Source organism: Mauremys reevesii, linkage group 4 (genome assembly GCF_016161935.1).
Source record: "Mauremys reevesii isolate NIE-2019 linkage group 4, ASM1616193v1, whole genome shotgun sequence".
Classification (NCBI taxonomy): Eukaryota; Metazoa; Chordata; order Testudines; family Geoemydidae; genus Mauremys; species Mauremys reevesii.
In genome coordinates, this window is record NC_052626.1 from 126,126,662 (window position 1) to 126,139,094 (window position 12,433).

The 12,433-nt window shown below is 50.9% G+C and overlaps 1 protein-coding gene across 2 annotated transcripts; it reads right to left on the minus strand.

Moving 5' to 3' along the window:
* Positions 1-688: 688 nt before the first annotated feature.
* LOC120403072 (adhesion G protein-coupled receptor E1-like) lies at positions 689-12,168 on the minus strand. Of its 2 annotated transcripts, none has more exons than XM_039533752.1 (9): positions 11,994-12,168; positions 10,769-10,939; positions 6,839-7,036; positions 5,863-6,098; positions 4,742-4,808; positions 3,773-3,864; positions 2,230-2,398; positions 1,635-1,739; positions 689-853 (listed from the first exon to the last, which is right to left on the minus strand). In XM_039533752.1, exons 2-9 carry the CDS (start codon positions 10,787-10,789, stop codon positions 800-802), a joined length of 942 nt encoding a protein of 313 aa, XP_039389686.1. In that variant the 5' UTR covers positions 10,790-10,939; positions 11,994-12,168; the 3' UTR covers positions 689-799. The 2 variants fall into 2 exon arrangements, with proteins under 2 accessions (XP_039389686.1, XP_039389685.1); XM_039533751.1 differs by having other exon boundaries at positions 11,986-12,168.
* Between the last annotated feature and the right edge of the window lie 265 nt (positions 12,169-12,433).

Genomic DNA, 12,433 nt, shown 5'->3' on the forward strand with positions numbered 1-12,433 from the left:
GCCAAGGGGCTCCACACATTATTCCCACCCCAAGCACTGCCCCTGCAGCTCCCATCGGCCAGGAGCCATGGCCAATGGGAGCTGCAGGGGTGACACCTGCAGACAGGGCAGTGCACAGAGCTGCCTGGCTGTGCCTCCACATAGAAGCTGGAGGGAGGACATGCCACTGCTTCCAAGAGCTGCTTGAGGTAAATGCCGCCTGGAGCCTGCACCCCTGACCCGCTCCCATGCCCCAGCCCTAATCCCTCTCCTGCCCTCTGAACCCCTCCTGCACCCCCAATCCCTCATCCCCAGCTCCACCCCAGAACCCACTCCCCCAGCCAGAGCCCTCACCCGCTCCCACACCCCAATTTTGTGAGCATTCATGGCCCGCCATACAATTTCTATACCCAGATGTGGCCCTCGGGCCAAAAAGTTTGCCCATCCCTGCTCTAGATCTTAATATAAAATCAGTTTCAGGATAAGGCTCAAACAAGGCACACACTGGGCCACTGGGTGAATTGGTTCGATTACATTTTGAAGCTCCAATCTGAGCCTTCCTTAAGGCAAACCTGAACTGAACACAGGGGGAAGGGCGTGGAGATCAGGATTTCATAGCTCTGGTCTCCTGGAGTTTTGCCTGGTGGCTCAGAATCCACCAGTTTATGGCTTTGTTGCTCCTGGACTTGAGAATAGAGACATTCTTTGGTGACACAGCAGGAGCGTTTAATGAGACTGTGCCAACCCTTTTCCTCTGCATCTGGGACCAGGGGAGGAGAACAACGTGGAAAACCCATAAAGAGAGGCCAGGCAACAGAGATCAATCCCTCGCCACCTTCTTCAGGTGGGATGGGACAGCATTTTGCTGAGGATCCTGGAACAGAAAGAAAAGGAAGCAAAGCATGAATCAGGCACTGGAAATAGATGTCTTGAGTGCAGGGCCAGCCTTACACATCAGCAGCACAATGTGGACATCAGAGCTGGCGAATCTGGCTATAAAATGATAGTGCTCTGTAGGTATCCTCTGCCATTAAAAAGCCACTGGTGGCATTCAGTCCCCCAATAAAGCCACTACTGAAATTATCTGCCAGCTAGAGCTGGTCGGACATTTCTAAATGAGCAAAAATCTCTCAACATTGTTTTCTGGCAAAAAATTGGCACTTTTTATTTTTTCTTTTGCAAAAATGTGGCGTAATATTTTTGACAAAAAATTGGCACAATTTAGTTTTGGTGGAAAGGTAGCAAAAAATTGGCACAAAAAATGCGTCAAAACACTTTGCCAACATTTGTGACTGTTGGTTGTTTGTTTTTTTAATGCCAACTTCCTGAGCGGTCTCAACACTTCAAAAATTCAAAATGTTGGGGACAATTTTTCTTTAAAACCTTTGCAAAATGTTGTTCTGCATTTTCCTCCCGATGGCCTAACCCAATCGGTTTTACCACAAAGGGGGCAAAACCCAGGGCTCAGCATGACCAGTGTGGAGCTCTGCCCTCGACAAGGAGACTTGATGTATGGACCGTGTGAGCGTTGGCACTGCTTGCAATACCTTATCAATGGAGCTAATTAAAGTGAGAGCGAGGGACAGAGTTTGGAGGGTCGAGGTTAGTACATTGCTGCTCACGCTGTGCAGCCATGCATTTAAATTCTCTCTTACCGCGGCCGTGCTGGAGGGGAGAGCAGACATAGTAATACTGGAAGACGAAGGTTCTTCCTTTGACTGTCGAAGCCTGGTAAATAATTTCCAATACTCCTCTCTCACCTGAGGGTTGAAAATCCCCCGTCACTTACAGGATCTGAGCAGGGATGTAAACACAAGTTCCTGACCACATCTTGATATGTTAAATCCCACAAACACATACCAATTAATCCCAGTGTGCTGGCCAAATCCCAGTGCAGGTAATTCCATTCCCCGGGCCAGGTCTTCAGCTGATGTTTGACTCCAAAGGCGTTATCCCAAATACCCCCCCAGAGGATCCAGCCCAGCTGTTCCGGTGCTAAAGAGTTGTGCTGTTTTGCTGTATGCTGCTAAACAGCCACCATGCTTTGCCCCAGAGGTGGCTGCATTTCAGCACCCTACTGCTGCCTCACAGCACCCTACTGCTGCCTCACAGCACCCTACTGCTCTCCCTTCCTCTCCCCTTTTCCACTCCCTTCATTTCTCTCTTTCCCCTACCCCTTTGCGACCCCCAGTAAAAGCTCAGACCCAGCCCACACCTGCTGCCCGTAGGCTGGGGGCATGCAGGCATCACCTTTCTGTTGAGCAGGCAGTGCACCACGAAGATGAAGGTTCCCAGCAGGCTGTTGGTGATGGTGAACAGGTACCCCATCACCGTGGCCAACGAGCCGAACTGGAAGGTGCCCAGCCCCCACGTGAGGCCCAGGACTAAGAGATGAGCCAGGGCTTTAAAAGTCAGTGACCTAAAATGGGGGGGAAAACAACCGTGTAATGACCACTGGGATATTGGCACTGGCAGGGAGAGCAGTGGGACTGGGACATGAGGGCAGAATCTCCCCCTAGTTTTCATTTCCAATCCCTTGAAAATGTAACCCCCACACTCAGTGAAGAGCCAGAAAGAGGTTACCACCAGCCCCAGGAGTGGAGTGTGTATGGAAGGCAGCACGGCCTAGTGCACAGAGCACCCGACTGGGACTGGGTTCTATTCCCGGCTCTGGCACTGGTCTGCTGCATGACCTTGGGCAAGTCACAGCCTTTCTCTGTGCCTCAGTTTCTCCATCTGTAAAGCTAGCGATAATGATCCTGACCTCCCCTTTGTGAAGCACTTTGAGATCTGCAGATGGAAAGTGCTAAAAAAGAGTGAAGTATTATTACAGGAGGCAATGAGGACAATAGACTAACCTATCCCAGGGGCCAGGAGGGTGGTTAAAATGTCAGAGGCAGCAGGGGAGGAAGGTAGGTCTTGTGGCTAAGGCACAGGTGGTCTGGGTTCAAGTCCTGTTTCAGCCACAGACTCCCTGTGGGCAAATCCTGTGATTGCTCCATGCTAGGGTGACCCGCTGTCCAGTTTTCGACTGGAACACCCGGTTGAAAAGGGATCCTGGAGGCTCCTGTCAGCACCGCTGACCAGGCCGTTGACTGTCTGGTTGGTGGTGGCATGCAGGTCCTGGGAAGTAGCCAGCATGTCCCCCCTCTGGCTCCTACACATAGGGGCAGCCAAGGGGGCTCTGCACACTGCCCCTGTCCCAAGCGCTGCCCCCGCAACTCCCATTGGCCAGGAACCAGAGCCTCCTGGCCACGCCTCCACATGGGAGTCAGAGCGGGGACATGCCGCTGCTTCTGGGAGATGCTTGAGGTAAGTGCTGCCCAAAGCCTGTACTCCTGACCTCCTCCTGGGCCCCAATCCCCAGGCCAGAGCCCCCTCTTGCACTCTGAACCCCTCAGACCTAGTCCCACCCCAGAAGCCCGCACCCTCAGCCGGAGCCCTCACCCCTTCCCACACCCCAGCCCCCTGAGCCAGCCCAGTGAAAATGAGAAAATGCGTGAGGGTGGGGAAAGCGAGTGACAGAGGGAGAGGGGATGGAGTGAGCAGGGGGCGGGGCCTCGGATAAGGGGTGGGGCAGGGTGTTCAGTTTTGTGTGAGTAGAAAGTTGGCAACCCCATTCCATGCCTCAGTTTCCCTATCTGGGACTAGGTGAGTAGTATTTCCCCCACTGCCCAGAGGTGTTGAGAGGCTAAAACTGTTAGTTCATCTGTGAGGTGTTCAGCCACTATCATGACAGGGCCCACGTAATAACCTAGAGAGAGATTATCCTTTTCCCCCCTAGGAATCTTGCCTGGTGTTCCTCACAGTAGACAGCTCTGCATTGAGGGAGGAAAGATGTTCTCGCAAAAGCTTCAGAGTAAGGCAGAAAAACACTAAATTTATCTGTAAAGAGAAAAACCAAAGAAGTCCCTCGTACATTTCATTTCAACCTCAGGCTCCAGAGCCCCACCTAGTGTAAATCAGCCTAGCACCTGACCGGACTGTAACCAAGTTCCACCAGTTGAGGATCTGGCCCGTGGGATGGAACATTAAATTGGACCCTGGGGTTGGAATTAGTTTTGGCCGATGGTTCGAGATGACCTAGTGTCCCAGAGAAATGCCTTATGGCTGACCTGCAGCCCCAGCACTTTGCTGCTCCAGTCCCCAGGCCTTGTGCCAATCGATGATATACGCGGGGAGCCTAAACAGGCCAGGAAATTTTCTGGACCATGAGAATATTAAACGTCAATGAATGTCAAAAATACTCGGTGGTGCCTGATTCCCCTCCCCCTGAGGCCAGTGTAAATCAGGAGGAACTCCACTGAAGACAATGGAGGGAGACGGGTGTGAGGAGAATCAGGCCCACTCTGTTGCTCAGATAGTTCTGAACAATGTTGTTCTTTATGTTCTAGATGGCTCATCCCAACAACTCCCCCACACCATAGGCTATAGCTCTCCTTAGGAGGCTTGTCTCTCTGGGGTGTCTGTCACTGCTAGCCTCACTGAGGATGCGTAGGGGCCATGGCTCTGGAATTATGCCGGTTGCTCCTCGGGGGGCTGCCATTCCCAAAATGGGGTAGCCATGCATTCATTTGGCAAAATCTCCTTGGTCAGGTCGGGTTGAATGCTTTCAGCCTCCAGACCAAGGGTGCCTCAGACCCGCCTCTTCCTAGTGACTCTGGTCTGGGCCCCATCTCTTTGGTGTTCCCATCTATGAGAGATTCTACCACAGCCCTCTGGTTCTGCTGCTCTGGGAAACCTGAGACCCTGCGGTACCCACCACAACCACGGCGCAGACAGGCCCAAGGAAATTCCATCTAAAACCGTTATCAGGATTGAGCCAGCAGCTACGAAGAAAGAGAGAAAGGCCATCAGCAGAACCCTGGCAAGACCTGTACGGCCTGCATTTGCTACCTCTGCACCACTGCCGTGTGAGCTGGTGCACCGGCATTGCCAGGTATGCCCCCATCCTCCAGTTCCGCTAATAGACCCACAAGTGGAATCCAGTCAGACTTCAGGATAACAGGGTTAAAAAATGGAATAGTTTAAAGGCTGAGACTGAAAGGGGAAGATCCAGTTTTATTTGGTCACCAGGACTTGGAACAGAGCAATGAGTATATCGGTTTCAGGAGCTACTGGTCCTCAAGCAGCACCCAACAGAGATGGGTAGTAACCAACGGAAACCAAGGACTGTATTGTTATAGAGACTATGGAAGTCTGCCCAGGGAGAAGAGTCAGGGGCTTCCATATGTGGAGAGAACCCCAAGCCTGGATTCAGACTGGGAGGCTGAGAGCTGTGGAGAAAGATGTAGGTAGAGGCCCAGGCTGGGACTTGGAAGGAAGAGGGTAGCGGTCTGGGATTTGGGGTGAGCTTGAGTAGTATTAGGGGCATGCAGGAGCGAATGTCTCCACACAGGGTATTTACAACCCATGTGGACTGTAAGATGTGCAGTGCATTGTCTGCTTCCTGTTTACACTCTCTGTCAGCCCACTCTCTATAAACAAGACTCATAGAAACGTAGGGCTGGTAGGCGCCTCAAGAAGTCATCTAATCCAGCCCCCCACATGGAGGAGGGATTAGGACACAGCAAGCAGAAGAGGAAACCTGCCGAGAGCAATTGTAACATGCTAGCTAAATATGTTGTGTCCCCACCACCACCCAGTGGCTGGTCCATATAGAGGATAAGAGCCTACTATTGCTCCCAGCCAATGGAGTTGATCCTTTAGCTCAAGTGGTAGAGGCCTGGGCTTTTGCCCTGAAGGACTAAGGTGAGTTGCCACTGCGGATCTAAGGCAGGGGTCTTTACACAGTCAGTGTGAATGGAATTCACCCCAGTGCCTGGAGGATGCACAAGTTTCTCCATACTGAGACAAAGCTCCCCCTTGCCACACAGGACTTACTGATAAGGAGTTCCATAGCTGCTGGGCGCGCTGGTTGCAGATGTGATCACAATCACTGCTGGGAGTCCGTAGCCAAAGACGTACATGCATTTTCTTGTGCATCTGCCCGTGCCTGCATAATTTTTCACCTTCAGATTCCTGACAATGAGGTACAGATTCACCGCTTCCAGAAACATCCAGGCAAAGCAAGCCAGGAAGAAGTAATGCAGCAAGCCGGCGGTGATGGAACACATGAGCTGGAGGAGGAATGGAAAGTCAGTCCAAGGTCATTTGACGAGATGAGCTCTCTTCCTGCCTTGGGAGGGTGCATCTAGATTATGGCCAGGCAAACACTTAGGGTGAGAAACTGAAACTGACCCTAAGTCTGTAGAACACTTGGCGTGAGAAGCACTGCCCCTGCTCAATGCTGCATTATAGGTACAGCCAGTGGAAATCTGGGGATCTTGTCTCAGCGGGGCAGAGCAGGCTTTGGCTTTGTTTCATACCTGCTGAGATTTGCATTGGGATGGAATCAGTTCCAGACGGATTCAAATATCAGCCCAGATTCACCGAACTCAGTCCAGTTGTGGGGTTGGAAGGAAGCCTCTAACCTGGGGCAACTGGGTGCGGGTTAGATTATTGAGGTTTTACCCAGTAAAGGTCGCAGTTACAATGGGTCATAGAATCATAGAACCATAGGAGTAAAAGGGACCGCAAGGGTCATCTAGTCTAACCCCCTGCCATGATGCAGGATTTGCTGTGTCTAAAATCATCCCTGGGTGGTGCAGTCTCTACTGCAGTCCATTGACCTGATTCTCCTCTCACTCACCCTGGTGTAAATCAGGAGTAACTCCACTGAAATAGCAGAGCGAAAATGGAAGCAGAATCCGGCCCAGTTGGGAGTCAGCCCAACATATGTGAGATCCCAACGCAGGTAGGTGAAGAAACCATGACTGGAGCTGTGAACAGTGCCTGGAGAATTCTGCGCCTACTGTACCTTGTTGTAAGTCTTGTCAATTCCCACTATGAAGAGGAGATCGGCCAAGAAGAGGCATATGCTGAGCTGCAGGTGGAGGAAGGTGCTGCTGGTGTTACGGATGGGGTGGCAGAAGAGGAAGGTGATGATAGCCACGACGAGACAGATCAGGGAGATGATGAGCCCGGTTTGGCTGATAACAAACAGGGCAAAATCCACCTGCGACACAGAACAGCTGAAGTCAGGGCCATGGGTTGCTCCCCACTCACCTGCACCCTGCTAAGCAAGGCCTTTGGTGCTTCTAGTCTGTCTGGGACCTATACCCTTCCTACTGCATCATGCTGGTTTTAGGTCCTTGAGCAACTCAGCCATCTCACCTTCTAGGGCAGTGGTTTTCAAACTGTGGGTCATGACCCAGTCCTGGGTCATGGAATGGCAGGCACTGGGTCACATCGAATCTGGTCTGCATTACCGACTGGGCCGTTAAAAGTCCCATCAGCAGCGCTGCCTGGCTAAGGCAGGCTAGTTCCTACCTGTCCTGACACCACACTGTGCCCCAGAAGCGGCCAGCAGCAGGTCCGGCTCCTAGGCGGGAGGGCTATGGGGCTCCACGTGCTGCCCCGCCCCAAGCACTGGCTCTGCACTCCCATTGGCCAGGAAACGGCCAGTGGGAGCTGAGGGGTGGTGGTGCCTGCAGGCGAGAGCCGCGCAGAGCCACTTGCATGCCTCCGCCTAGGAGCCAGACCTGCTGCTGGCCACTTCCAGGAAGCCTGCCTTAGCACCCCTGCTGTGCCGCTGACTGGGAGCTGCTGCAGGTAAGCCTGCACCTCACCCCCATGCCCCAATCCCCTACCCCAGCCCTGAGCCCCCCCCGAAACCCAGAGCCCCATCCTGCACCCCAAAGCCCTCATCCCCAGCCCCACCCTAGAGCCTCTGCACCCCCAGCCCAGAGCCTGGACCCCCTCCTGCACCACAATCCCCTGCCTCAGCCCTGAGCCCCTCCCACACCCTGAACCCCTCATCCCCAGCTCTGTTGGGTCATGGGCATCAACAATTTTCTTCAACTGGGTCGCCAGAAAAAAAGTTTGAAAACCACTCTTCTAGTGGCTGCCCAAAGCGTGCGTAAAGGGCCTAGTATAATGGTGGCCACAGATATTTTCTTTTAGCTAAAGCAGCAGAGGCCTGGGCATTTGGAGCTGAAGTTCTAGTGGCTTGATTTTCAGAGATGCCTTCCACCCAAGAGGCAGCTGCATTTCATAGGCGAGAGAAGCAATTCCTCTACACACGCTGCATAAGACACATGAGAATTGCTGTAAACTGACCCAACCCTATTTCTGCTATATTAGCATGATGGCCATGATCTAAATTCAGTGGATTCTCATGTGACACTGACTGTCTTGGGTGGATTAGCATGACATTTTATTATGACCCAGGACTAGAGAAGCAAGAACTTGACTGTACACTGGACTGGCTCATTTTACAGTAGTTTGCAAAAGCCCCTTTGGAGAGAAAGTCATTAGTTCAGTTTATCCAGTGAGTTAATTGCAATTCATTTATAGGCCTGGATCCTCAGCGGGTGTAAATGGGCACAACTCTGACTTCACTGACTTCAATGGAGCTATGTTGATTACGCCAGCTGAGGATCTAGCCTATAGGTTGGTTGGTTTGTTTTTATTTATTTATTAAGATATAATGAGAAAATGGCAAGGGATTTTTCTGGATTATTAGATGCAGTATTTTCTCTGCCATCATGATGAGCATAGCCCTTCCCTCCTGTAACATGTTAACTAGGGTGACCAGATAGCAAGTGTGAAAAATCGGGATGGGGTGGGGGGTAATAGGCACCTATATAAGAAAAAGCTGCAAATATTGGGACCGTCCCTATAAAATCGGGACATCTGGTCACCCTAATGTCAACTGCCTTCAAAGGAAGGAAATTGTTTCTCTCTTCGCTAGATTTGCTTGTCTCTTCATTTGCTTGCTTTGAATTTGCCAAAGCAACAGCGCCCCCTAGTGGAAAGATGCACAACATCCTACAAGCTGGCCTATACTTCCAATATGTCTAGCTGTCAGTGTTTAAAATTATAACCCTAATGTAAAATAGAGGTTGATGATCTCTTAGTTATCGCTATGGTCTTTAACCAGCTGTCTGATCACTGGATCACCAATTAAATCTAAGGAGCAAATTTGTGCCAAATTGACAGATTGGGCACAGACTGGAGAAAGCTACAGGGCTAATCAAGCCATTAGCCCAGAAAATAGAAAAGTGCATGGCGGCCCATACCCCGGTTGGGGTGACGGGCATGAATGATGATGATGAATGATGCAGGTGATGGTGAGGGAGGGGACATGCCATGATATGACATGACACCAGATCCTACGCTTTTAGAGTCAGAGCCAGAAAAGATCTCTAAAAGGGGAAATACCTTTGTGCCCCTGCCCTTGGCTAAGTGAGCTAAGGAATGTATGGTCTCCAAGTGGTTTGTGGCTAGAAAAGAGACAGGAGTGGAATAAGGCCCTGTCACAAACCCTGATACTAAAAAACAGAATTTCAGGTTCATGGCAACATGGAGTTGTTTTTAACTATACCTTATACAAAGAAAATTGCTCATGTTTTTAGATTTTCAAGGTGTATAGCATTAAAGGTGCCCAGAATGGGTCTTGTTATCTGCTGATCATCACCTCGACTAAAGTGTGGGTCTATGCAGAAATGGCACTATGTTTAGCATCTCTGTGACCCTATTAAACGTGCTGCTCAGTGGATGGGTCAAAAGAAATATTTGTCTAACTCCCAGTCCTGCAAACTCAGCTTGGGGTCAGAGCATCCAGCGGGGTTCCTTCTGCAGCATGTATCATTCACAGCAAAGATTCTGCAACTGGAATCTAGTGACCAGTTCTGCTGATTCTGCATGAGTAACATGCAAATCTAGCCGCACTGGCTCAGTAGGGTTAACAGTAAAACAATCTTATTTTAGTCAGCAAAGAGGAAGACGCAGCAGCAAAGAGGAATTTCTATTACAACAGCACCCAGAAGCCCCCACTAAGATCAGGGCCCATTGTGCTGGTGATGTACAGGCACATGGTAAGAGACAATCCTTCCTCCCAAGTCTGCTGTCTGAGCTAGAGGACAACCCTGCTTTATGAGTCAGTGGTACTAGGGTGGGTGAGCCCAGAGGAGTCTAGGTTGTAAATATTGAATTCTGTCAGTCCAAACTCTCAGACTCTACAGAAAGGGTCCAAGATCTCCAAGACAGCAGGAAACCTGCAGTGATGTTTGCATGGCAATGCTAGGTGCGTTGGGTGCAGTGGAGATTGGGTTTGACAGGAATGAATGCAGGTTTGGATTTCTGCCCCTAAGGCCTGATCCTGCTGTTCCTGGGGAAAAGAGAAGATGTCAGTTGAGATGTGCTGGAGCTGTTGTTGCTGCCGCTGCTGTTAAAGTCCGATCCTGTTTATGTAGCAGAGACAGCTACGAACAATGGAGGGCCTGCCCAAGCCACATAGAAGATCAGAGTTGAGCCATGTGGGCTGAGGAGTTTCACTGGCTGCAGATGCAGGGTCGTCTAGGAGATTGGTTTTTCAGCCTGTGTATGTTGGAGGTAGAAAGCCCCGAGGAGCAGTTGTCAGTGTGACTCTGAGAGGCAGCAGAGAGACAGAACTCCTTGGGCACAGAGCTCGCTGGAGTGGCAGGCGTGGAGATTTATGAGCCAGAAAACTGCCTGTTCTTTGTTTGTCCTGTGTTCAGGAAAATAGGTCTTTGTGTACATGATTTGTACATAAACAAGATTATACTGAAGTACAGACCTGAGCAGTAGCATCAATTTCTCCACCCCGCAAGTATTGGCCAACTGCTTGGGCCAAAGGGACATCATTATGCACAGTGGGGAGCCCAGCATCCCATGCACTGACACTTCCAGAGACACCTGATTTCAAGCCCAAAGCCGCAAATACCTCAATGACACCAGGCGCCATCAGCACCGCAAAGCTGGCCAGGTAGCGACAGCTGCACCGCGTGTGAGTGACATTGGAGTGAAGGTGCTGGCAGCCCTGGGGGGACCACACACCATCCTGGCCTGCAGAGTTCCAGTGGACGCAGATGGCCCTATCCAGCGGAGTCTTGTCCTACAAGAATTTGCAATCACGGATAGAAAGGGGGTTCAGACCATATTAAGCAACAGCAGAGCCTTTAACAGCAAATCAACCCAGGGATGAGTTCTGAGCTCATGGATTCACTCAAGGAGGTGGTGATTAGTGTCAAGCAAGAGTTTTCTCTCTCCCCACCATGCTCTGCATCGCACAAACAGCTAGACTCATCAGGAAGGATGCTGTGTTTGGCGGACACATGGGCTGAATTGTTACAGCCAGTCATGTGTCCCTGGGATCCTCTGATGTGTTTTGTCTTTCATAGATCTCAGGTGATGAGAGCCCATGAGACCTGTCCTCAGCTAATTTCAGGGAGCAGAAATAATGGACTGGCATAAAGTACCCTTAAGACCCATATCTTGGCACTGTTCTACAGCAATGGTGCCAAACACAGGGTTATTTTTATTATTAATAATACATATTTTACAGCACCATCAATAATTATTTTTATCCAAGGACTTTAAGTGAAGATCAGTTGGATTAACCTGATTTTACAGATGGGGAAACTGAGGAACAGAGCAGTTAAGTAATTTGTCCAAGTTCACTCAGCAAATCCACAGAAGACCCTGGAGTAGAGTCCGCATCCCAGGAGCGCCAGTCTGAAATCTTGCTTTTTATAGTCCTTACTGCCTGGTACATACAGGGTCCCTGCCCCAAAGAGCTTAACATGTAAGGAGAGACAAAATGAGGGATATGGACAAACACCAGGGGGAGGAAAGGTGATGGGAAGACAAGGTTAATTCATCCAGTGGCATCAACTGAGCTACACCAGGATGAATTTGAGCCCAGAGCGGTTACAAATATTCATTGCAAGCAATGGGCCCAAGGCGCAGCTTTTGGGGATGGAGCCTAAAACTTGGGGGTATTTGGTCCAGGCTTTGGGTTTGGCCCCTCCTCTAGAATTGGGATTGTTCAATGATGGATCACGACCAAGCAAAATTAAATGAACCCAACCCAATGGGAGCCCCCACCTCCCCCTCCCCCTCCTCCCGAAAACCCACTGCAAAGAGAATGAAAACATCCACCTGCTCACAGGTTCCTGGGGACGGGGAGGCCAGGGAGGGGGAGAGAGGCCTTAGAGGCTGGATTGGGAGAGAGGGCTGGGTGTGCTGATCGTATCCCGGTCCATGTCAGGCCAGCAGCCCCCCAGGAAACAGAGGAGCCAGGCAGCAGCCTCAATGGGCCTGTGATACAGTCCAGGGAGTGAGGCAGTGACCTCACAGAAGCCTAGGGCAGCTGGGCAGCACCGTGGGATACAGGGATGCAGCAGTGACTGCACAAAGGCCAGTGGCAGGCGGAGCTCTGTGCTTAGCCACAAACTAAATTAAACCGAGAGTCTGGTAGTGCCCTTCCCCCAGCTCCTGCCACACTGTTCGGATCCCAGGTGCTTCCATGCCAAGCAGAGGGTATCCCAGGACCCGACTTGCCAATGGGATCCTATGACCTGCAGTGCCACGCCAGTGGGATCCCATG